The sequence below is a fragment of the Zonotrichia albicollis genome, chromosome 13, assembly GCF_047830755.1.
Source record: "Zonotrichia albicollis isolate bZonAlb1 chromosome 13, bZonAlb1.hap1, whole genome shotgun sequence".
Taxonomy (NCBI): Eukaryota; Metazoa; Chordata; class Aves; order Passeriformes; family Passerellidae; genus Zonotrichia; species Zonotrichia albicollis.
This window is the reverse complement of record NC_133831.1, coordinates 7032416-7060039: the sequence shown is the minus strand read 5'-3', so window position 1 is coordinate 7060039 and position 27624 is coordinate 7032416. Positions and strand designations below refer to the sequence as shown.

Below are 27624 nucleotides of genomic sequence, written 5' to 3'. Positions count from 1 at the left end.
TAAGCAAGCACTAGAGTTAGATGTAGTGTGCTACTACTATGCCTTACTGTCCTACACCTGTCCCTGCTCAATCTCACCTTTCCCACTCAATGCTTTGCTCTTGACTCTTTGGTCAGATCCTGAGATCAGACTCTGCCTCAGAAGGCAGCAAGTGGGAAGTGGTTCTGTTGAGCTGGGTGCCCATTTACACCTCAGCACCCCAGAAATAACCTGGTGATTCAGCTCTCTGCTTATATGAACACAGAATTGCTGGTAGGCTCTGGGCAGAACTGGCATCATGGCTGCATCACACACCCTGGTAAAGCAGCACCTGGATAAGTTGCTCAGGCTTCAAAGTGTGGAGCATCAGCTGGAGGATGGATGGATGGATGGATGGATGGATGGATGGATGGATGGATGGATGGATGGATGGATACAAGTTACCAAGGGCAGTATTTTCACCACTCCTTCCTGGCCTGATGCTCTGTTCACACAGGGTGGAGGAGAAAGCCAAGGGATGACAGCCCTGAGTGCATCAAGGTTCAAACATGTCAAACTTGCCACTGGGCACAGGGGAACCAGGAAGCCAACACCCAGAGGGATCTGTACTGAGATCCCCTCTGATGACTTGCCAAAGACTGACACACAAGGCCCAGTGATCATGGAAAATACACTTTTCCAGTGAGTTACAGCCAGACACGTCAGACTCTCCCTGCTCTGCACTTGCTGGGGTGAAGATGTTGGCAGACAGATGAACTGTCACTGACACATGGACCATTCCCTGCCCATGAACATTGCAAAGGAGAAACACATTCTAGCATTCAAGCATCCAATGGCATGGGTGCAGAAGCTGCTGCAAAGGGCAGGGCCTTGCTGACCACACATTCAGTGCTGACCTCCCTGCAGTCAGGGATACCTGAGGCATCTGAAGCTGGAAGGAATGGTGGAGTATGTTTGGGCATATGAAGGGCAGATGGAAATTCCTCAGAAGGAATCTGAAGATTTGTAAATAGGGTTTGTGTCTGTTATATCATGAGTAATGGGAGAGTTTGAGACTTACTCTTCAGGACACACCCCAGTGACCACTCTACAATCTTTCCGAAGTTTCTCTCTTTCATATTTTGGAACACTTTTCATTTGTCTCCCTTCTCTATTCTTGTCCAGTATTTTGCCTGTGGCATTCCTCTTCCCATTCCCCTGGCCAGCAATCCTAGCTTCCCACAGCTGCCCATGCCAGGCCAAGTGGTGTGCAAACACTAGCTGCAAAGGGACAAGAACTTGTGTCAACACACTGAAATAAACCAAACAAAATTATTTTATAAGATTTATTGAATCCAAAGTCCAGCAGAAACAGATGTACAAACTTTGCTTGTCCAGTGCTTGGGGAATGGGATGTGGAGGGTGGAGGCAGCAGCAGAGCCCAGAGCTGCTGCTGGACCACGATGCAGTTGGAGGCAGGAGGTGCCTGCCCAGCTCCATGCATTGTGCTGAGCAGGCTGCTATTGCTCAGCCAGCTATGGGTCTTTGGCAGCAGCAGAGCATGAGGTCAGGGGAGGGGAAGGTATATTCAACAGAGGCTGAACAGATGGAATCTGGTGCACAGAGAAGTTGGATGTTGGTTCTACACCATCCTGGGCTGAGCAGTCCCAGGCAGGGACAGGACAACTTGACAGGAGCCAGAACCACAGGAGAAGCAGAACCACCCTCTGTTGATGACTCCATCTTCCAGAGGACTGGCTCTGCAAGTGGATGTGCCTCTGGTGTGCATCAGTCCAACACAGGCCTTTACCCACAGCAAAAGGAAGGCTCAACAAGCTCTGGTGCTCCTACAGCCTCAGAAACCAAATGCCTGGGCTTGAGAAGTCTGTAAATGCCTGGCCATGAGAAATATGCTGCCTCAAGAAGTATTTGAGATGCTGAAGCATCTCAGCTGTCACTCAGTGTTACAGCATTTATGCCAAGCCCTATGAAGCTGCACACACATCACATGTTCTGGTGAGAGCAGGGTGGTTGCTTTGCTTTCCTTTATTCAATCATGCTTTAGAATCAAATCAACTATTAGTGCTGCAATACATCCTTCTGTTCCCATAATGAGCCTAAAAAACAGCTGCTCAGTGGCCACAGCAACCTCTGTTCCAGCACTGGGGATGTGGGCACAGGGGAGGCACAGCCCTGGCATGGACAACTGTCTAGGTACAGTCACAACACCAACTGCAGGACAGGAATAGGAGCAGGGAACAGCGTGCCCAACACATTACAGCATCTCCCTGGCACAGCTTCAAGGGCCTGGACATCTGCCCAGAACATGTCAAGGGTAAAGAAAAAAAAAGAAAAAAAGAGACCCTAAAACCCACTTACCCAGGGGTACAAAGAAGGCCTAGCTAGAAACATCCCCAACCAGCTTCTATTTCTTCTACAAGGTGCCAAAATGAGTGAATGAAGACCAAACTTTGCACTAAAGGACCAATGCTCGTACAGAGAATAAAACCACTTCACCCCATGGAGCACAAACTTCCCTAAGCAGGGGCTGGATGGGTTCAGGTCCATAACCCTTGCAGTATCCCACAGAATCCTGCACAGGGCCATGGAGCAGCACAGCACTACACACACCCCAAGCAGGCACTGCTGCTCATGGCCTCCCCCTCACCCCAGGTCCCAGCAGAGGAAGCAGAGCCAGCCTGGCCCCTGCACACACAGCAGATGATGCTCATCACAGAGTGCAGGACTCTTGGCAGGCCTGGCTGCAGCTTTTGCTCAGAAGCTAGTCCATGTTTTTTAATAAAGTACTTGCAACTGCAAAGAGATAAAATTCAGTCCAAATCCTCACAGCAAGACTTGTGTGGCAAGAATCCAAAGGAGAGGAAAAAAAGAAAAAAAAAGGAATCACAACATCTCTCTCATATTAACAGTGAGCAGGAAGAAAAGGACACAGTGACCCAAAAATCAGTATGACTCAAGAGTCTGAGAGATTGAGCAGAATGTGGGTGCTAACAAGCATTGCCTGATCCACCATGGAGACAACAAGCAGAGCAGCACTGTAAAATTCAATTTTTCACAATATTGATCTGGCACAGTGGTTTTTAGACCAGATCAGCAAGTCCTACCATTAACAACCACTCACTGCATGTTAACTAGTCTTCAAAAAAACATCAAACCACAACTACACCATTACATAAAGTGGCACTACCCACTGACTCATAAGTTAGAAAACAAAACCAGAAGGCTCTGGACAGCTGCAACACAGGCAATACCTTTTCAACAGGAAAGGTCTGTTCCACCAGCCCCAGAAATTTGTTGTAAGGAGTCCATTTCACTATTACTTAGCATGCACCTCACCACAGAATACAGTAATCAAGATAAAAATCATACTTCCTTGAATGAATAAAGATGGCAAGTCCTCCTAACTTACAACCTTGATGGTTCCATCTTCTGCCAGAGTCAGAACATGATCTGGGTTTCCCTACACCAGAGAGGTCAAAATGTGCTTGGAGCCATTTTCAGCCCTGTGAAGAGCACAGCCACAGGACAGGCTGTTTCTGCAAACAAAGGAAAAGCTCTCCAGCATGATCAGGTCACCACTGCTCTATTGTATCCACCATATTCCCTGGCACACCACAGAGGAGAGGGTGGGACACAGGGCAGGGTACACAATAATGCAGGACAGGGATGGGGAAAGAGTCAGAGGCGAAGCATTTCCATTTATCTATTTAGTGGAAGGGGTAAGGAACAACAATCAAAAGCTTATCACATATACAGCTTCAAATCTCATCATACTAAATAATTCATTCACATGTTCATTTATGGGCCAACTTTTCAACCTTCAGCTGAGGGGCAAGAACACCTTTATAAAATATTAAGACACTTCCAGCAAAGTCTTGCAAGGTAATGGGCAAGAGTCATTCTACAGACACATCAAGGCAGGACAGTTTAGTGACTCAGCCAAAAGAAATGTTGGAGATCACTGCAGAATGCAGGGGGTTCATGTCCAGCTACTAGTAAAAACAATCCCTAAAATGGTATTTAATGAGCTAAGAAAATTACAAACAAAAACCCACTTATGTAAACACAAGACCTTATGGAGAGAGAAGTCTTCCAGAAGAAACACACCTCCTGATGTTAAGAGGTTGCAACAAAGACTTCTAGATTCTAAACTGAGGTTTCTTAAATACTTTCCATATTAATCAAGGTGAAGCAACAGGGTTTTCTGAAGAGGATCATATGTATCCATCAGTGGAAACAGCTGCTACCCAGCAATTTGAGTTGTAGTGAAACTGAGCCCTGTGTTGATGCCACCTTTTATCCAAAATAATAGGTACAGCCACATTAAAGAATTTGTTTTAATCTGAAAAACAAGCAGTTTTGTGATTACAGCTTGTGTTGACAGCTAAACTGCTGTCTCTAAAGTGCCAATCAACTCTTAGCTGTCACTAAAATACCTGGATTTTCCATAATCTGTGCTACAGCTGGAGATGCAACCTGTGGCACTGGTGAAGGCCAAACCTCACTGTGCAATGCCATCTCTGCCCTGCTTTGGATGCTCTCCCATGGCACACAACCCTCACAGCCTGCTGGATGACAGAAAACCCTTGCAAAGGCTCCAGCACAGCCATACCACACATCTCTGGGTGCATGGTGCAGGAGGACAGAGCACAGAACCTCTGAAGAGGCCAGCCCAGCTCTCAAAGAGACACAGCACAGAAATCAGGGCATGGAAAAGTGCAGGCCAGCACTAAGAATCACATACCCACACTGATGCCTGAGCACTTTATGACCAGTGGAAACACTTTCATTGGTTATTTTCCAAGGCCAGGATTACTGTCTTGAAATACTGATGGATGGTTTTGTTCAACTTAAATGGCAAAGCACTTTCCAAACTACTTCTGGGTGAGGCACAGCTCTGAGGGCTGAGCTGGAGCCTCAGTCTGCTCCTCCAGTCAAACCTGAAGGCTGGGTGCCCAAAGCCAGTCTAACTGAACAGACTAAAGGAAAAAAAAAGAGAGGCAAGAAACCCAACACTTCACTATAAACCCAACCAAATGGGCAGCAGTTTTTCTGGCTGCAGGCAGGACAATCATTACAATCAATATGAGCAAACACATGACCTGAAGTCAGTCAGAAAGGGAAAATGCAGGAACTTTTATTGTATACTGTCCTAGCTTTCATATACATATCCATAAATAAAACATGGCATTAAATTTAACCTTAATTCAGAAGGTAATTCATCCCAATTCTGTGGTTCAGGAGCTGGTTTAGCTACTCTCCAGCTCTGAACCCAGCTGATAGCACCAGGTCTGACCTCATCTGGGGACCTGACCCCTGTGGTGTCACCCTCAGCACGTGGAGATGCCACATCTGTCCCACCCCCCTGCCACAGCAGCTCAGCCCTATCAGCCCTGAGCACCAGGCTCATCTTCCAAACACACCCACCCCAAGCTGGGACCATGATAAGCTCTGCAGGGCAACTCCCCAAACACAGCAGCTGTGAGGAGGCAGCTTCGCTCAGACAGCCCTTTAATGAGCCCTGAAAAACTGGAGAATGGGAAAGAAAGGACCTCCAGTTCTTCTAAAGGACAAAGATGGCATGTAAATGAACACACAGGACACACAACAAATCTGTTCCAATATTCAAGCTGGAATTTTCATACAAGTTCAAGTAAATTCAGCACATAAACTCAAAAAACTATTGAAAACAGACAAAGTTGCCATGGGATGACAAGACAACTGAGCAGTTCAGTGGAACTCAGCTGAAGTTGATGGGCAGTGGACAAATCAACCATGAACAACAAAGATTCCCAAAGACACAAAGAATTCATTTTTTAAAAATAAAGATAGTATAATTTTAAGACTCCTAGAATTTCAAATTTTAAAAATTTAGTGGTTTTAAATTTTAATTTCCAAAGGTGTTCAGCTGATCTCCAAAGTAGAAGCAGGAAGAGGAAAGATGAGAGTTAAGCAATCCCAGAGGAACTCAGATTCTTCAACATATGATGCAGCAGGGCAGCCATTAAAACATACACAGAATACATGTACACACAGAATTTAGAGTGAAGATGAAGAAAGAAAATTTAATGAGTTGTGTATACCCAGGATAAATAAAAATTAAGTGCTCCTCAGATTACTCTCCTATGATGGCATTTTACATATACTGAACACAAGATTGATTCCATATGGGAAAAAAAAAAATCTTAACACTAAAAATATGTGAAAGCTTAAGTTCAAAGGAAATCCTTTTGTTTTATTACAAGAAGCCCAAATTTCTTATTAATTTCTTTAGTATGACCTTAATTTTGACTTAGATTAAAAAAAATAAATAAAAGCTATTTTGAAAATAGCAGATGGTGCAGTACAGTAACAGCAGATTCAAGAAAGAAACAACCAGCCTAAATCAGTCTCAGGACACTTCCTCCCATATGAGATTTTTAATTTTTTTATTCAAATGGGGTTGGGTAGGCTTTATTGCTTAGCCTTGTGTTTTGGACTGAACTCTTATTAGTGGCTGGAGTGCACTAACTGTGATTCTGGAGTGCATCTTGCAGTTTAGTTTAGAAGAAACAGGGGTAGCACAACCAGAGATGTAAATAAAACTACAGGCAGTGGTGACAGCCAGGAGATTCACTTACATAAATAAATCTCTTCTCCAAAAATAAGAGACTCAGGTAGGTAAATCAAAAAGGCTCTGACTTTCAAAGGCCAGAAATCTCCAATCTGCTGTAACATATACCTTTTCTTGGCAGTGTATGTTTTTATCCACCACTGTTCTATGCACCACAATCATCTTCACCCACCCACATGAGCTCTTGTGTGCTGAGGAATTTTTCTGTAAATCCATTCTGCACAAATGGATTCAATAATTCCAGAGCTGACCCATCACACTGACCCATTTTGCTCTCTTGTCTTTCACTGTGCAGGGCTAAAATTTGCCATTTCTAAACACACTGATGACCTCTTAGGAGGCACAAATTATGCTTTCAGGTAAAAAGCAGTTAAGTCAGCAAAAGCTACCCAAGTGAAGTTTCAGGAGTTCTCAGCCTAAATAAAAATTCAGGGAGACAAGCCAGCCAAGTTAGCTTCAGCCCACTATGCCTGGAAAGATTGAAAAAAATTAGGAAAACTGTTAATTGGGGGGAAATTTAATTGAGGTTTTCAACACATATCTCTATCAAAAACAACCTCTGACCACTGTTAACCATGTGATTCAGGAGAATAAAGTTTCCCAAAGGAGCTGTTTCAAGCTGCATTACCTGTGATGAACCAGGCAAGTGGACAGAGCCAAGTTAATAACAAGCCCAGAACGAAGCAGGGCCCCCCACCCATTCTTATTAACCCAATTAGGTGACCCATTGCACATGCAGCCCCACAAACTGGTTTGATAGGATAAATTAGAGGGTACCAGAGGCACAAGCAATTTTGTGGACAGGAACTGGCACAGTCAGCTGGATGTGGAACCAGCACCTGTCCAAGGCTTAGCTGTGACACCCTCTGGAAATCCCACATGCCTTTTTGGACAACTGTTCTCAAGGATAGCTCTGAAAGAGCTCTGCAGCAGGACAAACACCATAAGGTACCAAAAGCCAGAGCTTCATCAGCTGCATAAATAAATAAACTTAATAGAAATTACTTCTAAGGATAGAAAATCAAGCAGTGTGTCCAAGTTGTTGATGCAGCCAAGAGAGCAGACTGATTCACTGTTTGTGTGCCACATACTGCTCATGCATTTAACCCCACACTTCAGGGCTTTTGCTGATTGCTCTAGAAAACAAAAGCCTTTTTTCCCAGGTAACCATGTAGCTTCTTCCCCTCCTGTTTCTGCTGAAGCCCTAAGAATTGTGAAAGCTTGGCAAGGATTTTCCTTTGCCCTTGTTTGCAAGATGGGATAAGAGCCACTTCCTGAACTTGCTCTGAATTTTAATGTTTTCTTTTACTATAAAAAGTAAGATACTTGTGATACATCCAGTGCTTGTGATACATCCAGTGATTAAATTTCAGAAAACATCTACAAAAGTTGTCATAAATCAAGAAAACCCGATAAACAGGGAAGGGTGAAGAGCCAGGGGTGCATGATTTGGAGAGGGGACCACAAAGCACTGATAGAGGTTTTCATGTACAGAGCTACAAAGAGGAAAGAAATTAATTATTTTCCACCTCCACGTGATCCAAGAATAGACTCAGACTACATGGGATATTCAGCTTTGTCATCAGGAAAAGTTTCCAACACAAAGACAGTGTTGAAAGAAGTTGCCAGAAAAATAATGAAAGACTGGTTTAGACACACACCTGTCAGGCAGGGCTAATGCTAATTGAATTCACTTCAGATCAGATGATTTGGTGAGGTCTCAGCTTCTATAATTACTGCATTTAGCACTGGCACAGAGTCCTTTAGCACAGGTCCTTTGTTTGTCAGTCACAGAAAGTGACAAGCCAAAGCACAAACTGAAAACTTCCTTAAACACATTTGAGGTAGAAAGATTCCACAGCATTCACAGAAAACAAAAGAAACAAAACAAAGAAACAAAACAAAATCACCAAACAAACAAAAAACCTCAACAACAAAAAACCCCACACCAACACCAGACCAAAATTGGCTAGAAGGAAAATCTGGAAGACTTTAGCAGAACTTCCCACTTGTAGCAGGATTAACTTAAGAGTTACATGAGGCTGCCAAATCCTTGTGGAAATGAGGTTTGAAAATCTAAATACAGAACCTCTGCAGAAACCCATCCCCAACTCTGATGGGAAAAATATCCTCCCATGAGAATTTTACTTGTGCAGGACCAGGAGTTGGACTCAGTGATCCTTGTGAATCCCTTCTAGTGTGGGACATTCTATTATTTTATGATACAACACCTACCCAGCCTCCCTTCTCTGGCTGCTCCCAGAGGGGAGCACACCAGCATGAAAACATCTGGGAACATCCCTAAGGAAGAAAAAAGGAACTTTTTCCTCTCAAAGAAAGGAACAGGAGAACAGAGTCCTCAACAGTCTTGCTCCCCCTGCTTGCATCTCCTCTGACAGCTTGTAAGATAAGCTGAGAAGAAATAAAGTCCTACCTACAAATGTCAACAGAAACCTATCAGCAAGAAAATTCAAAGGAAAGGATCTCCAAACAAAGCTAAAATGGAAAGCCCACTCCACACATTGGTTTATGGAGGATGAAGGACGGTTTTCACAGAGAGGGGGAATTCTTAATTCCCAGAGTTCACTTCTATTTTATGTTCAGATAAATGGGTTGCTCTCAAGGACCTTTGGCTGAACAAAAGACTCAGGACACCTGGACAAAATGTTTCTGGTTTTGTTGACCTGGTTCACAGCACTACAGACCCAGAAGCCAAACCCCAATAGGGAGAAGGTTTCTGTACACCAAATTCTCCTGATTTATCTGGCTGCACACTAATTCAAGTCTACAAAATACTGTTCAGTTTGAAACCTTGTTCTTTTAACAGAGAGTTAAAAGAGTTTGGAGCAGACAGTGAATAAGCCAAGCAGCATCTTTTTGTTCAAAAAGCAAGCTGAAAAAATGACCAAGGTTTCAGAAAACCAAAGAATGGTGAGTGAAAGCTGGCACTCCCTGCAGCATGCACAATGCTGCACAGCAGGGCAGGTCATTCATTAACCAGAGGGTGTTTAAAGTCTCTAAAAGTGATTGGTCAGCTCCTATCTGTGCTGTTTAAGAAACTGAAGCAGGGTATGCCTAAGGGTGTGGTTTCACAACATCTTAGGCTGAATTAAGAACTTGCTTCTACCTTAGAGATTCATCCTCCCTTCCCTCTCTGCCTGGCTCTATGTCCCAAAGAGCTCAAACAAATGAAATGTTATGTCTCAACAGCATGAAGACTTGAACTAATGCAGAACATCACATGCAGGGGAGACTCAATTCCAGTGTGCAGTCTCACCCATGGTAAGGACAGGACACTTATCATCCTCTCATTTTATGGAGGTTTGGTGAAACCTGCAGCAAACCACCAACACATTTTCAGCAGGGCTCAGGAAAACTTACTGGACTGAGGTCTTAATAATAATAATAATAATAATAATAATAATAATAGACACTGATCTGTTACATTGAGGATGCACAAGTAAGAGCATGTCTCCATGGTTCCTGAAGGAAGCAGCCCACCAGGCTCCTGCCTGGCCTGGAAGCTGGCCTGGCCAAGGTGACAAGTGCCAGAGCCAAAGGCTTGCACCAGGGCAGAAGAGTGGCTGTGCAGTGGGGTGGAGAGGAGGGAAGGGTCAGGTTTCTCTCCTTTGATGACATGGAGTTAGATCAGTTCAGCTGCAACATGCAATTTCATCCTCAAATACCAAAATGCTGAGCACACGTGAAAAAAACTGAATGTGAGGAAAGAAGTGAGCAGACATTTCACTAAAAGCCACTGCTCTAAAGCAGAATGCTTGTTAGTAAATGTTTTAAATGTCTTTAATTTTTTTTTTTTTTAAATCAAGATATGTCAGGGTCACAAAAGTTGGTAGCTAATAACAATCCCACAATTATTTCAGACCTGCTGACTGAATTTCAAAGCACAGCACAAAGAAACCTGGAGTAGAACATGGACAGGGAACTCTCCAATTAAAAGCAATCTCTATTCTCAATACAGACAGGGGTAGTTAAGGGAACTCAGCTCATGTGGCTCCAATCACATTTGTAATCTCCAGAGAAAGCTCAGCACTACCCCCTCCAGCACCCAGCTGGGTTCAAGCCAAAATAAATCTGGCAATAAAACACAAATGCCCTGACTTGGAACTGGATATGGCCAAAGTGTTTGTCCTTGTGGAGGGAAAAGGAGTTTGAGACAGAATCCAGCAGCAAGATTGTGCTTTGAATTAGGACTCCCAGGGTGCCACCAAGGATCCCCGGTGAAACTGGGAACAAGACAGGGACCAGCTTTGGCTCCTGTACCAGGCTCTGGGCTCCCAAGCACCACTTGTGGTGGTTACACACTTCCCTGGCACCACACTGAGTGAAAATCGATCTGTTAAAGCAGAAGTGACTTAGAAAGGGTCTAAGGAGAGAAACCTGGCAGGGTTTCAGGTCACAAAAAGTTAAAATTACACTCTGACACAAAGCCAAGTCAAGACTCCAAAGTCTGTCACTTCTTTGTGAGCTCTCACTTACTCTGTGCTGTGAAGGACCTGATAACAGTTAAGCCTGGAAATGTTTCTCACTGCAGTTACTTGAACAATATACTAAAAAAAAAATATATATACATTTAAAAAAATCACACTCACTGTCCAAAAGCCAGGAAGATAATTACTAAACTGTAATACAGAGCCATGCAGTTAATCTTATACAGATGGGAGAGAGACCTAACTATGACCACAGAATGACTCTTGGCAGCATAATCTGCATGTGATCAAACAAACAACAGGTTCAGAGGATCAAATTAGTGCTTATTTAGCAATGAATTGTACAATCTCAAGTCTCAAGTTCACTTTATGCTTTATTTCACTGAGAGAAAAGTGTTCCACGTTCATCACATGCACCGTACAAATGACAGTGGTGTACAGGCACTTTGACTCAAACTGGCCACAAATTCTGCCCATGTAACTCCTGGGCTTTAAAGCCTTTTATCAGAAGTGGTTTGGGTAATTTTTAGTCACCAAAGGGGGAAGAAGAAAGAAAAAAAAAGAAGAAATTACACTGGCTGTTCAATTTCAGGACAGCACACCTGAGACATTCAGCACACACCATCCTGGTTAGCACTGAACCCTGGATGTACCTGTGCTATAACCCCAGGGGAATCCTAAATACAGCGGCACAATCCAACCAACCATCTGCAAGGCCAAGCCTACAAAACATTCCCCCCATCTTCCCATGACACAAACCACAGAGCCATGGACAGAACAGGCTCCATTAACCACCAAACCACCCCCTGTCCAAGAACTCCAACCCTGGCAGGAGATGATGGGACTCAATTCCTGCTTTGCCTTGGACATGGCACAGAACCCACCTGGATCAGGACTGGGGGAGAGAAAGGGCAGAGAGAGAAGGACTGACTGGTGCAGCTGTCATAACAATTACTAACAAGTATAAATTGAAGTAAGATGCAAATTCTTTGAAGCACAGGTGTCACACAAAGCATTCTCCCCAAGCCATGGACATTCACAAAACATTCTCCTTTCCAGACACCAAGATCCATAAATGCTGAGCACAGATTTCACCTTCAAAACAACTTCACCAGAAGTAACACCCAAGGCCAAAAAAGTCCCCACCACTGACCAGCTGTCATTCACTTTGGCATCTAAAGAACATTTACTTTCTACCAAATACAAACTTCCAATTTCAAGCCCAGTTGTAAGGATTTCTGGCATAGAAGGCACTACATCAATATATATCTAGAAATTGTTATTTTGCTCAATAAATTGGATATTGTCAAAGAAGGATTACCAATTATTTATTTCTAAAAAGAAGCCACTTGATCAACTTAGCAGCAAACCAAAAAACACACATTTTAAACAAGAAGCAACAATCTTAACTGGAAATATCACTCTATCAGATTTTTGTAGTGTTTCAGTGGGAAGAAGGAAAGAATACAGACAATACAACAGCCCAATTATCCTGTCATTTTCAGATTCTGTCATGTAAATTTGTCAAGTGGAGTATACAGATTAAATGCAAAATTATTTTCCTACTTACTTTTCAGACACAAAGAAGAGTTTGCCTGTCTGAAAGCTCCTCATCTTGCCCATTACCTATTAGCTTAATTTCTGTTATTCTACTGAAATCATCATGGCTGCATTGACAACACCAGTAACTCAATTTGAGATAACACTCAATGGTTTGAAGTTTCCAGATATAAGACAATTACAGTAATGCAATTTTATTAATAGAAACACACATTCACTAACACATATATATATAAAAAAAATCTTTATTTCAAATGAACATTTAACACAGATTGTAAAACAAACCTTAACAGTGACTTACCAGGAAGCCTGTTCATGTTGACTCCTTGAGCAGAAAGTCCTATTCCCATGTACCTTCAAAAAAACCAAACAAAATATCAGTCAAGCAAAAGAATGGTCACAGCACCAGATTCCCTCCAGCAGAAATACAGCACTAAAATAAACCCAATCCACACAAAAATGACTGAAGAATGACAAAATTACTAAAGATTTTCCAGTACTTATGTATTTTATTGAATCCAAGATAAAACATCAATCTCCTCTAGTAGCTGACAGCTTTCCAATGTACAACTACAGTTACTCTTTAGCTCTTAATTGGCAGGAAAAGCACTGGACAACAATCAGCAATTTAATGCTCAATTTGGTATTTGTGAGGTATTTTTACTCACATATCAGAAAAAACTATTTATATAGCTGATTAACAAGACAGTAAAAACCACCTAAGTGCAGATATAGCACAGGAGGACAGATGCCTGTCCAGCCTGATGCACTCTCTCCAAAAACAGCTGACAGTGGATGCAGAGGACAGAGAACTCAGTTGTACTTTCCAAGAACACTTTTTCATTGTTCAGCATGTATTTTACACAATCTCACTTTCTGAACCTTTGCAAGCTCTTTGAAAAGGCAACATCCCACAGCCCCCCCACTTAATTCCTGCCCAACCTATTTTTTATTTTAAAATTGGAAGAGAAAGGAAAAGCATTTCCCTGACCACTTTATCAAGGGTTTTGATGTCATGATTCCCACCTCCTCCCCAAAGGTCTTTTCTCAAGGCTGGTTAATCAGAGTCTGCTCAGCTGCTCTCATGGAAGTTCATCTCCACCTCAGCTCCTGCTACACTTCCAGTTCTGTGACTTCTTTGAGAAGCAGGGAATAACCAGAGCCACCAACATCACACAGCACAAGCCCAAGGTGATTATCACAGATAACAGCATAACAATGTTCTCTGCTTTGGTTTCTATTCCTCCCCCTCCTGATCTCTATTATTCCATTTATGTTCTGACTGCAGATGAGAACTGAACTCACTTTTCCATCAAGTGGGACACAGCTTGACCCTGCACTCTAAGTGGCAGCTCAGAGGCCATTTTTTGTATAAAGTCTGGATTGTTTATTCCACCCTCATAAAAACCATTGTGCACATATCCAGCAGGACAGTAAGGCAAAGCCAGCCTTCACAAAATCTGCTCTTCTTTACTGCAATACTTATGCACATTTCCATTTTGTGTCTTCTGTTTCTGTTAATTTGCATGTTCTGTAATTTTTTTGTTGTTGTTGTCAAACAACATTGTTGCTGTATTAATTCTTTTACTTCAGAATGATAATCCTTTAAAAGCAAAAGAGTGGCATTTGTGAACCTCTAAACATTCCTATGCTTTCAGAGCTCTTCATAAGAAGTTCTCCTGAGACTCCAGCTTGCTTCCCATGCCTGATGTGCTGGGAAGGAAAAATATTCCTTTAAAATTTCAGACCTTTAGCCAGATGTCCCTCAACTAATTTTGCCAACCTTATTGGTTTTTTTAAGCTTAGAAGTTTGTTCTTTCAATTTGTCTCATCAAATAAAATTTAAGCTTCAGGTGTGTATCCCTATTGCCTCTCATCCCCATGTAATTTTGTCAGGTGTTTTGATCAGCTGTCTGATCCTCCAGTAAAATCTTCTTAAACAGTCTCTGTACCATCTCAAAGTATTGACCCATCTGATTTTATTAGCTATTCTTAAACAAGCTTCTTAAACAAGCTTCTTTAATTTATAAGGTTTGTTTTCTGGCTTTTTTGCTGTTGGGTGGTGGGGTTTTGGATGAATACTAAAGTGGCAGGGCTTTTATGGCAGTTCTCAAAGGACACCAAAGATGAGTGATTATGGTCAGTGCTGCAGAACAACTTCTGAACACACCTTTGCTGTAAACATCTTCTGCACTGCTCAGAGCACGAGTCAGAAGTGACATCCCCATGAGCTCCCTGACTCACAAGAGCCTCTCCACAGCAGGCATTTATGGCATCTAAAAATTCAGCCTCCCAGTGTCATCTGACATACATGCATCTGTAATAGCCTGAATTTGGGGATATTTTTACAGCCTTCCAGGCACAATATGGAAGACTTTCTCCTATATCTGCAGGGACTACTCCAGCTCTTCCTTGTCACACTGACAGATAAGAGAGTTCTTATTCAATTTCTCTATTTCTACTGAGTCTGGAGTCTTCTGCTGCTACAGAGGTTTCCTTACTACATGGTGAGGTTTGCCATGTGGTTTTTTCCAATTATGTGTGCAAGAAGCCAGGATCCAGTCCACAGCTACAGCTGCCCTCAGCTCTATGGGAGCAGTGACAACCTCAGTGTCACCTCTGCCAACTGCTGAAGCCTGAGGGGAGCTGTGATCCAAAGTATCCAATTCTTCAACTCAGTGTAAAAGCACCCTCTAAGCCTGAAGCAATAACACCAGAGAGTTCATCCTGACACTGGCAAGTCTGAAACACTCAGCAAAGACCATTCTGCTGCTTAGCAAGACCATCCCCACCAACTTCACCAGGTCACATCACAAGCTCCAGACCTCCTGAATCTGTTGGCTGTGACAGACTCTGTTCAAAGAACAGGACGTGCCTCTTGGCACAGGGAATGTTTCTTATGCCCTGATTTATTTGGCTCAGCTGAAGGTAAAGCACTGTAGCACTGTGGCCACTTTGTCATGTGGTGGTGTCAGATTCCTTCCTTTCAGTATCACCCAGCACAGCTCTGCTGGCACAGGGCCAGGGGCCAGCTCCATCCCTCCTTGCTGCCTGAGGGTGCTTGTCTGCTCCTGTGCCTCTGCATGTGCTGCTGCTGCATGAGCAGAGCAGGCCTGAGCAGGGAGGGCACCTCTGCACACAGCCCTGGCACAGCCTCACCACAGTCCCGGCCCAGCACTGCCAGGGGTGCCCTTTGTCCCCATCCCTGCTGGGGCTCTGCTCTGTATTGCACCATCAGCGTGGCAACACCAAGGAAAACATTGGAAATTAGAGGAAATAACCTAACTGTCAAACTCAGATAAAATAGGTCATCACCCACTTCAGCTTATCCTGCTTAACTTCATTATTTTCTGTGCAGATTCACCCCCCCTCTTTTGTGTACAGCTAAATCTGATGCACATAACCAAACACAAAACTTATACAATTGTATCTTTCCATTTTCAGACAACATAGCTTTAAATTGAGACTGGAAGCTTGTATTTTTATAAAAAGCAAGCACTACAACTCCACAAATTCTAAATTTAAGATTACACTTTAATCTAGATACACAACATCATGGAAATATGTTGCTAAAAAAAAAAGGAACATGACCACAAACCTTCCTGGTTCACAGTTTTTTGCTCTTCAACTTCTGCTCCCATTTAAAGCTCAAGACAAACTTTAAAAATAAGACCATAATGGCTGTAGAACTGTAGACAGAATTTGCAGACAACCTAAAATAAAAACAGACTCCCTCACCATGCTGAGTTTCAACTCCACAGCCCACAGCCTACATCCAGATCTTCAAATTGTCACAGACTTGACTGCTGGGATTTGTTTTAGAAAGTGTTACTTTGCTTTTATCATCTACAATCAATTTATGTACCAGAAGTAATGGATGAAATGAGCTTTAGGATCAATAAAGCCTCAGTGCAAAAAAAAAAAAAAAAAAATTCACTCTATTCTCTTGAAAATTGGGAGGGGAAAAAAAATTAAATCTTCAGCTCCACCACCCCCAAAAGCACCAGATGCTTTCTGAACTTCTTGGTGCAAAACAACTTCTCACTTCCCTGATTCCAAATGTTCTAAATCAGTTTTGTGTATGCAACAAATGCTGGTTAAACAGTAGTTGTGGGCATCATCAAGAGCAAACTACTGCCCTTTTTTTTTTAAATAATGAATCAATTATTATATTGAATATCATTCAACGTAAACCTCTATGGCCTGCCTGTCCTCACCCCTGGTTTCAGACCATAATGATGTGGACAGACTCCCTGTGGGTATCCCTTAACTGGAGCTCCTTTTTGAGAGATCCAAAGAGCTTCTTAAAAAAAAAGGCACAGGAATGTCAGCATCCAGTGTCAAACTGGAAAAAATAATTTTGGGGGCAATAATACCCTTATATCCATTATCCATCATAGGCAATCTGCAAATCTGAGCAAAAGTGACCTCCTAAAACCATCTTCTGACCAGTGAACACTGAATACTTGGACCTGTCCCCCACACCTAATCTGAAGCTTCAAAAATGCTGCATCATTAGACCAATTCCAAATAGAGCAGACTGGCAAAAATAAACTCAGACACATGCTGGTGATTCAGTCAGAACAGCCTTGTTTCCACTCACCAGCAGCCCTGGCAGTTACCATAGCACCAAATTTTTCCAGACTCCTACTCCACCTCAGCCCTGCCCAGCACTGGCTGCTTTAGAAACTGTGCCTGAATCAGCCCCACCATCAGCTCTGCCTGTTCATCCCCTCCCTGCCTCTCCTTGGAAGGACCATGGTAAAAAGCCCTCATGGCAGAAGGTTCTGGCTCCACACACACCCCCAGCAGTATTCCCAGGGTTTTTTCCTCCAGCTCTTACAGCACCATGGCTGTGCTAAGATTAAGCTCAAAGACACAAAGCTTTTTGGGTCCCTTCCCAGCTGCCAAGGACTTCAGCAGTGAACACCAACACGTGGCTGCTCCAGCACAGTGACAGCCAAACAGCATTCACTTCTGGCCCCTAAGACAACTTGGGTTGTCTTAGATGTTTTCAAAGCTGCATTTTAAATCTGTATATTTAAAAAAAAAATATGTAATTTGGTTTTTGTTTCTGTTAATAAGACTTTCTCCTGGAAAAGATATGGAAAATCAAAATGATGACTGCATTTCGGAATGAAATTTTAGCTCTTAAAGATATAAAAGATCTCAAATGCAGTGACTCAGACAGGAAGAATTATATATTGTCACTGGGCAGAAATCATCTGAAAAACAATGAGAAAAGTTATTTCACAGGAGTGACAACATCTGACTGACCTAAACTGAAACAAAGAGGTCTCTTAATGAGGCTGCTCTAAGCATTACAGAAGTAGGGGAGACACTGATGGCTGTGTTTAACTTGTCCCAGAAGGAGAATCCACCCATATGAGAAGCAATTCTTTGAGTCAAAAGATGTTTCTCCAGAACAAACATGATACTCAGAGAACCTGCCAAAAAGACAACGTAAGAAAAGTTTTTTGTGCAGTTTAAAGCTGCTTTGTAAGAGCAAACCCACAAAAATCCTTGTGAACCCAGCAGAAAACCTTCAGAACAGACCTGCCCTTTGACAGCAAGTGGCCAATGCTGAAATTCCAGGATTTGCATCTATTTGGCTTTTCCAGAGCAGGACTGAAGAACTCACTGAGTACAACAGAGGAGAACACAGCAACAGAACTCCTGCAGACCTGAACTACATTCTTCACTTTCAGGAATCCCAGGAGCAAAGATCATCTCCATGGAAAGCACCTGGGAAGCACTGCTGAGTGCAAAATAAATAATAATAATAATAATAATTTTGCACTGTGTGCAAAATAAAGGCAGGGCAGAAGGAGGGAAAAAGCAATTAGCCCATGGACTTGGAGTATACTTGAAACAAAAGGAGATATTTGTTCCTTAAAAAGTTGCAAGACTTTCTCCAATGAACTTGGGCTGAGTTCTCATCTCTAACACTAGCTGACAATTAGCAAGGCAGATTTATTAAGGCTCTGCCAGGAGTAGAAAGACAGTAAAAATAATAAATACAGGTTTCCCCTCTATTTATTGTTTAACCTGCTGAAAGGTACCAGGTCAGCATGGTGAAACAATCTCTGCCACTATTTTTTCAAGTGGCTGTGGGGTTCACCCAGATGGAAGACAAAATTCAGCCCATCTGAAAGCTGGGAAAACAAAGGGTAAAAAAATACACTGGTTTAGCATTGGCTGGGTAACAGCCACCAGCCCAGAACTCTTCTTTCCTGAGCCAGCCCCACCCTGGCACAGCACAGGAGGCTGGAATGACACTGCCAAGGATGCCAACAGGCACCAAAGTCCAAACGTGAAAGAGTTAACAGCAGAGAGGTTGAATAATTTGTTTTGAAGGCCATGACTCCAGTAAAGCAGTTGTGAACCAACATTAACACAACACAGGGTGGAAATTCCTGGGATTGGCATTTTATTACATGGCTCAGCCAAAGCCAAGCAATCCTGCTGAGCCATGAGTTAAACAAGGGATGTCTCACTCTTCCACAGGTTTGTGACTCAAAGGCTTCCTGTATCCTGCAGATTTTTCTAATAACCACACCTACGTGGCAGGAATCCTGTCCTCCCAGCTATCATGCACCTCACTCTTTCAACAAGCACAGTTAAATCTAAAATAAACAAACCAAATGATCAAGTTAGAGGTGAATAATGCACCACACTGGTGGCATTTCAGAGACTTGCACAGTCTCTTGTTGCAAAGCTCTGAACTATCATTCTTGTCTGAGGTGGGTCCTGACTTCATGCCAGGTTTAAAGAGTGGTTAGAAATGATAACCCTTATCAACTCACCACTTGCAACCACATTGTGGCAGTTCTGGTGGGGGAAGGGGAACATTGTTTTAAGGCAGTGAAAAAACAAGTTACATCTGCTTAGAAAAATTACCTATGGCATGTAAAACACTGGATTCCAACAGTCTCCAATTCCTCAGTCTAACAACAAATATTTTGGAACTACTTTATAAGGGAATATAATCTCTAGAGTGGAAAAGGTTCTGGTTTTATTTGTGCATATTGTGCTGCTCTGTGATGGTGCTTCAGAAATAGCACTGATGGGCTCCAGGAAGAATCCCAATTCCCCAAGAAGAATCTTTACTGACAAACTATGCAAGGCTGAAAAGAAGGGGATAAAGGGAAGAAAATATAATTTTGAAGAGCTCATTAAAAACAACCACAAGTATCCTGAGGCAAGGAGGAGTCCAGTGCACATCAGCCCTTGGAAAGGCAGAGAATCCTTAAAAGCTGAAGGCTGTGGAAGGGAAGGTGACTGAGCAGGACAAAACTGAGAGGCAGCAATCTGGTAACATAAATCTTCTCAGGGTGGTTCTGAGTAATTAGTGATAAAATGACAAGAGGAAGAATGAAAAGCTATTTTTGACAGACCAAGGTATCATATTCCCAGCTCCCTTCTAATTTTAGGATCATGTTCAAGTGGTATCTGCCAGCTGGAAGAAGGGCCAAAGTATCCCTTGCCTGTGCTACCTTCAGGAAAGGAAGACTGATGATGTAGATCAACAATTTTGTAGGAACAGTGAAAGATGGAAAATACTGAGATGAGGAGTTGATCTGAGCACCATTTAAGAAAGAAAAAGCCAAATACAAGCACCAAGGTAAAATCACCACTAACATCTGTCAAGAATAACCAGTTTCTCCATCTGCTACCCCAAGCATCACCACATCCAACAGAACCCCAAACCCTGTGGTCAAATGCAAATGCAGCTGAAGCAGAGGTGTCCCAGCAATTTATTGTTTTTCTCACTCTTGGCAGCTGACTCGTTCTCCAAGTCAGCTGATATCCAACAAAGTTCACACACAAACCATCTCAGGGGCAAATGGTGCCTCAAGTCTGGGAACAGCACAAAGCATTACTGATACTCATTCTCTGATTATTTATTCTGGTTACACCCAACTGAATAAGTAGGATTTTTGTTCAGGTTGTCCTGCTGATTAACAAACCTCACTTCCAAAGGCACTGCTCACAGTCACTGAAAATGTGTTAGGGAAGTAAACAGGTTTCCACAACTGAAAGGACTTCAGATTGTTTAATTGCCACTCTAAGTAATAGAACATTTTTTCTGCCATGAATAAAGCCTGGAAAACAGTAAAAAACAATGCTAAGAATTACCACAAATGTCTAACAGAAAAGCATCCAAAGAGGGCAAGTATTTAAATGATTCTTTCATTCTGGTGACTAATCTTGCATTTCAGTCCATCATAACAGACAGCCAGATTATAAATGAACCCTGAGCCCCTGTTTTTCCTCTGACAAACAGGGGGACAATATAAATACAATACCCAAATCAGAAGAAAACACTCCATTACCAGCTAGCTGTCTCTTAGGGGGCATTCTCACATCCTTATAGGCTAATTTCCTCGGCTTGAGGCTTGGATGGTAACAATTCCTATGAAAAGAGGAGTTCTTTCCTCCTAATAATAATTAATGAAATTACAGAAGGAAGTAGCTGCAATATTTACATAAGATCTAGAGGGAGGGTTAATTATGTGCAAAACATCTCAGAGAAAAAGCAACACCTGAAGTTGTAAGAGCTGCACTGGTGAAATAAGAACATTTCTCTTTAAACAGCAGCAGAGGCAGAGCTGGGTGAGTGCTGGGAGAGCACCACACACTGAACTCACAGATCTTCACACTCTGGCATCTCCACAACAAGGGACAAAGGCTGCAAGTGCACCAGGGCATCAAAACAAAGAACTTGTAAACAAGCAGGCAGATTGCAGTGTGGAAACAGATCCAGTCTTATATCACAGGTACAATGTAAATCCCATTGCTAGAAAAGCAGGATAAAAAATGAATCTGGCCACAACTAACACAATTCAGCTTCAGTGGAGAGCTGAAAAAAGAGTCAAAGCTTCACACTGGATGATAAATTCTTCAGCACTTCATCATTTCAAGGCTTTTCATGTGAAAAAAAAAGGTTTTCCTACATAAAAGTTATCCAGCTTACAAAAGTTAGTATTAAACAACTCCTTAGATCTGCAAGTTTAGAATATGTAAATAATTAGTTCCCATTAATCTGTGATTTGATTTAACTGCAAACATATTCTGAAGAACTGAGTACAGTAATGTTTTACATATATTCTACAGATATATGTAAAGATATGGATTTTGCTAGAGTTTGCTTTTGTCACATTCTTACCTATTCTATAACAGATACGCAGAAATAGCAGAGGGAGGGGAGATGAAAAAATAACCAAACAAAAATAACCCCTTCCCAAAATTTTTCTTCTCTACTTGCAATATTCCGTAAGAAGCTGAACAAAAAACCCCAACAACAAAATTAATTATCACAGTTGGAAATATAGGAAATCTCAAATCTCAGACAGACCTAAATCCACACATCACAAATGGAAAAGTCATGTATCACCATCACTGCTGCCATTTCATTGCCTTATTTCACAAATAATTGTAATGATAAATTGATACTCAGCTATTACAATGGATGGCCCATGATACTGCTATAAAACACTCAGTTTAAATTTCTATTTCATTGATAAAAAAGAAAGGAATTAAAAAAGCTATCAAGTGCAAATCATATTCCAAGATATTCCAAGTTCGTGACTCCTTTACACTGAAAAGCTGCTCTCAATATTACTCCATTTCAGGGGAGTGTAGCAGAACAATGACAAGGAAATAACAACTTGTGTGAGGTGTCATCAACTGACACAAAACCTCTGCAGAAAATGAGTCTACACCTGAGAGCACCAAGGCACAGCTGGTGGCTGAGCAAGAAGGACTTGCTTGGGCAATCTGCAAATGGGAGCAAGGCAGGAACTGTTTATGGAATCTACTTGGGGGCTTCATTTGTGTGTTGGGTTGTTTAAATGAGTGTCTGCAGAACAGCAGAAATTCAAACAAAACCTACCTGCAATCAGATAAACCCCCTCACTGTACTGGTTTTGGATTCTTGGAAACCAGGATGGAAAAAAAAAATAAAAAGGGGGGGAGGAAATCAATTATTTACAGGCTTCCCAGTAACAAATCAGGGATCACACAAGAAACCCTCAGTTCCTATAGAATGTCCCTTACCCCTCCCTACAGGCACTCCAAGGTGCCTGAGCACAAGCAGCCAGGGCTGTCAGAGCTCTCCATGGCCAGGCCTCTGGCAGCATCTGGAAACCATTAGAGAACACGAGCAAAAGGCTTTTCACAGAGCCTCACACTCACCATATGCTGAGGAGAAATGGAAAGTTGGCAAGGAGAAACATAAGCAAGGAAAAGGGGCAGATGATTTGTTACTAATGTACAGACTGCAACCAACCAACACATCTGACCTTTATTTTTCTTTTTCAGTCAGAGAGAAACTAAGCTATTTTTAAGTCTGGCTTATGGCACTTGTGTATGAAAGCTAAAGGAAGATTTAACATAAACTATGGTATGGACTAAGCTGATTAGCTCTAGGCCACTCTCCTCAAAGAACTCTTTTGTCCCTCTCCCAGAAAACTGTCCTCAACCTAAGCTAGTGCTGAACATCTCTGGACAACAGGCTGCACAGCTCACAGTAACTGTGGAATGGGGCTGGAAGAAGGTTACCAGCATTCCCTGTGGGTTATCTCTTTCCTCTCCTGCCTTTCTGGGTGTCCACCTAATGCAGAAATCCCTGTTTCAGGTACTGATCCAGCAAAAAGACTGTGAGCACAATGGAGCTCAGGACACAGTCATTAGTGCTGGCACACAAAAACACATCATGGCAAAAAGAAAAGCCATCCTGAGATGTTTCTGGGATGGCTCAAAGTCCTCATGAAACCACTGGGCTGCCCTGGCACCTCCTCTGCCCACAGAGCACACTTGCTGTGTCTGCACAGAGTCACTCTGTCCCCACCAGAGAGGTCAGGATGGCAGCACACCAAAGCACCCATGAGTAAGCAGCTGTCCAAGACCAAACCAGTCCCAGAAAAGACAGCAAAGGCAATCCACAGGCTGCTGGGCTGTCTGTTCCAGGAGCAGCTCAGGAATGGAGAGGAGGCAGCAGGACAGGTGACTTGTGCCAGAATTCAGAACCCATGCATCATCAGGGCTCGTCTCTGGAACGGCCTCCCCAGTCACACTCCATCACAACCCCAGCACGTGGCTGGGGGAGGCAAAGCCAGCCAAGAAACCAAAGTGGGGGTCAGGAACACACAGTGTCACCCACAGCCAGCACAAAGAGGACAACAAGGATGACTTGTCCTTCTGAGTCACAACAGCCTCCAAGCTGTGGGCTGGCTGCCCTGCCCTGCTGAGTCTCTCCCTGTTCCTGTTTACCAAGCAGGGATCATGGAGTGGGGGGACAGAGGCTGTGAGATGTGCTGACAAATCACCAGCAAGCAGAACCATGTACTGGAGGGAGAGAGGACAGGAGTTCAGGGCTTCAAATACTGCTAAGATTGAGCTGCTATGAACAGCACAGGGATAAAAGCCTGAGTTATTTGTGGTAGTTCAGGAACAGGGGAGTCACAGGCATTTCTGCCAATCTGCTCATCTGAGGAATGCTGGAAGCAAGCCATCCCCAGATTCATGGAGAGGTTTGGACAGGAAGGGACCCTGGGACATTCTTTCTTCACCCTTCTGCCCAAAGGATAAGGAACTCTGAGACATCTCTCAGGCAGGAGCAGGCTGAGGGCTCCCCCAGGCAAATGTGATGAGGGAGATGCCAGTGCCTCTCCAGGCATCCTGTTGGGGTCCACAACCATCTCCACAAAGGAAAATTCGTCCTTATGTCCAGCTGGCATTTCCCTTGCCACAACTTGTGACCCACTGCCTCTTGTCCTTTTGTTCAGTTGACATCACTCAGGAGACAAGCACACAATGGCTCAGGAATTAACTACCAGCAAGTCTTAAAACAAAACTCTTCAACAACACTGTGAATGGGACTGAGGGTTGCTGCAATCCTACCCTTTTGTCTGCCAGCTCAGGCCATCCCTTTATTGACTTGCCTTCCATTAATAGAGGGAACCCTGAAAAGTAGACCTCAATTTAAAGAGAAAAAAAAAAAGGAGTAATTTCTGACAGTGACATCAATAGATGAAATCATCATCCATTATTTTCTGGCCAGCTTTCCAGCAGTTATCTCCCTGGAGCAGCTCTCCATAGCACAGGGCAGCAGTGTGTCTGCATGAGGGAAGGGGTGGAAACACACAGCAAATGCAAGGGCAGAATCCCACAGCCCTGCCATGTATCACCCCAGAGTGCTGTGGAACCACTCCCTGTGTGCTCAGCACAGACAAGGAGGTAACAGGAGGGCTGGGACCAGAGATGCAAACTCAGTTCTGCTCTGCTCTCTGAGGATAAAAACCTTCTCCCCACTCAAGAAGCAGCAACAGATCAACAGACTGACAGATCTGATTTGTTCCATGTTACCCAGAAACCTTGTCAAGACAATTTTTCAAAGGCATCCTGGCAGCCTCCCCTCTCCCAGAAAAAAAAACCAAAACAAAACTGCACAAAAAACAAACCCAGTAAATAAACATGACCTCTTATCAATTAAGACTAAATCCACCAGGATAAAAAATAGCCACCATTCAACTAAAAGTAAGTCTGAATCATGCTTGTCCTTCTCAAAGGACTGTGGTTTTATCTCATGAGCAGTGGAAAATCCAAAGCTAAGAAAAGCTGATCAGTCTTAAAAGTTTCTTATACACACCAAATGGACTTTTTGGATGCTGTACTTGCTTTGAAATATCCACCAGTAAAGGATTTTACCAATGCTGAGGCAGAAAAGTCCAATGATGGCAAAGGCAGAATTTTCATGAATCATTTTGTTTGCTTCTTTAACAAGAGCACCTTTCTGGGGCAGGTGCATCAAGGCACAGGGGAGACAAGGCAGTGCAAAAGAAGAAATTTTTCTACCAGCTGTGGCAGGAAAAAGCAACTTGTGTCTGTGCTGCTGCAGTCCCTCCCTCTCTCTTCCCTGTGCTGGCTCTGGGTGAGCACAGGAGTTCTGAGCCAGGCAAACAGGGGGAGGAAGGGATGTGAGCTCTGACTGCTAGGATATGGTGTGGTGGGAGAACACAGGAGAGAACCAGAGCACACTGGTTTTAAATCCCCTCAGTCCAATGAAAAGCAGGGGACAAATTAAAAAGGTGGTCCTGACACCTGAGCCATCTCCATAGCTCAGGTTTCTCTCCCACAGTGACATCACCAATCCAAAATGGCACTGCCTGATGCCAGCTCAAGAAGCCTCTTATCAGAGCATGTCACACACAGGCAACATCCCTTGGCAGACTGTTGGGTGAGCTCTGGGGTTCTTATTCTCCATAAAGAGCCACTGGGAGCTCCCATCCAATTTCTTATCTGAAACCTTCATTTCTGCTGTTTATTAGCAAGTGTCAGTATCCAACCAGAGTGCAGAGCCCTAAACTAACAATGCTGAGCACAGAGACAACAGCTTTGAGCAAAATCAGACTCCTCAACACTCCCTGAAATTCCCTTCACCAAAGCCTTTCTTGACTAAGTCTTGTTCCAAAACCAAATCACTCAGATTTTAAACCCAAATGTGAAATGCCATCACAAACTCCAGGAGGAGAACACAGGGAATAACTGCACATCCTCACCACACACAGGAGTCAAATTCCCAGCTCTGGGGCAGGGGCTGAAACACCCATTCTGAAATGAGCTCAGAAGGATTCCCATTCCTCTCCCCTTGCTAAAGTGCTGTTCCTAGGGACAGGCTTTGCCACTTCCACTGCTTGAGAACTTCATTTCCTCAATCCCTTCTTTAGATGTCTGCACCTTCAATCCTTTGAACTGAAGTCACCATGATGGAATCAACACTGGGGAGCCTCCCCAGAAGAGATCCCTGCTATGGTTCACCAGTACACACCAAGCCTCCAGCAGGAACAATTCAAACTATTAAAGGTGAGATACACAAAAACACCTTCTCAAGTGACAGCCAGGCAGCAGCTACAGTGGAAATTCACAACCACAAATCCCCAGCACCACCCTGTGCGAGATAAAAGCTGGATCTGTCTCCACCAGCAAAAGAAAAACAAGGCACAGGAATGGCTGAGACATCAGAGAGGCTCCCAAAGCCTCTCCACTGCCCAACCTCAGATCAGAGCTACCAGCAGCTCCTGTTCAGGTTGTTAACACATATGAGTCTCTCTTTGGAATTAATTATTCCTGGAAAATCACTGTAATTACAGAATACAATAAAAACAATAAATTGTTAATACAGAAAACTCTGATCTTGGGAGACAAGCAGAAAATTCCATTATCTCCCTTTAAGATTGATCTAGACTGCAGTAAAGATTAAGTGCTGTTCAGTGACCTTTTGTAATGTGATTTCTTTGGAAAATTGTCTTGAAGCTCACTGCAAATTATTTCAGTTTTAGCAGTTACATAAACTAATCAAGGGCAGTGTTTCAAAACAGACAAGCAGTTAATAGGCAGGTCAGAAATGAAGGATTAAGGATGGTCTTTTCCCTGCATTTATGAGGAATTCAGCCCAGCATCCACCTTTGCAGATAACCTAGTAATTATCAAGGGCCTAAATGCAGCACAAACTGAGATCCTTCCAAGTCCCTTTACAAGTAGGCCATTTCTCACTTCAACAATGACAGCAAAAAAATTCAACTGTAACAAGTTGTCACTTTTGTTTGGATTTTAGTAGGAACATCTGCTGCCTTCCCCACAACCCTTAAACTGGTCAGAGTTCAAATGTCACACCTGAAGGACTGGATTAATTAATTACACCCAATCCCTCCTCCTGTGTGGTTTTCCCTTCCAGATAACATTCCTGCCATATTCATCCTTTAACAACAAACAATGCCAGGGCCATCCACACAGAGCAGACTGACACCTTCATAATGAGTAAAAATTAAATCCACATTAACAAGAGAACTCCAGACCTTGTCAGAAATGCCCCTTTACTGCTCTCCCCAGTGCTCCAGTACTCTTCACCACATCAACACCACTGCAGCAGTCCAAAATAAAACTCAAGGCTCCTCCCTTCTGCTTCACTTCATTTCTGAGGCATCACAATTCCAGAAACCAGAGTGACCAGACCTTGCCAGC

At 43.1% G+C, this 27624-nt stretch overlaps 1 protein-coding gene across 2 annotated transcripts in view; it reads right to left on the bottom strand.

Annotated features, from left to right (window-relative positions):
- RANBP10 (RAN binding protein 10) overlaps positions 1 to 27624 on the bottom strand; it is a 75674-nt gene that overhangs the window by 46452 nt on the left and 1598 nt on the right. For both annotated transcript variants that reach the window (XM_074550872.1, XM_005489897.4), the window contains exon 3: positions 12902 to 12954. In XM_074550872.1, coding sequence (XP_074406973.1) covers positions 12902 to 12954 — 53 coding nt within the window. The remainder of the gene's footprint in view (positions 1 to 12901; positions 12955 to 27624) is intronic.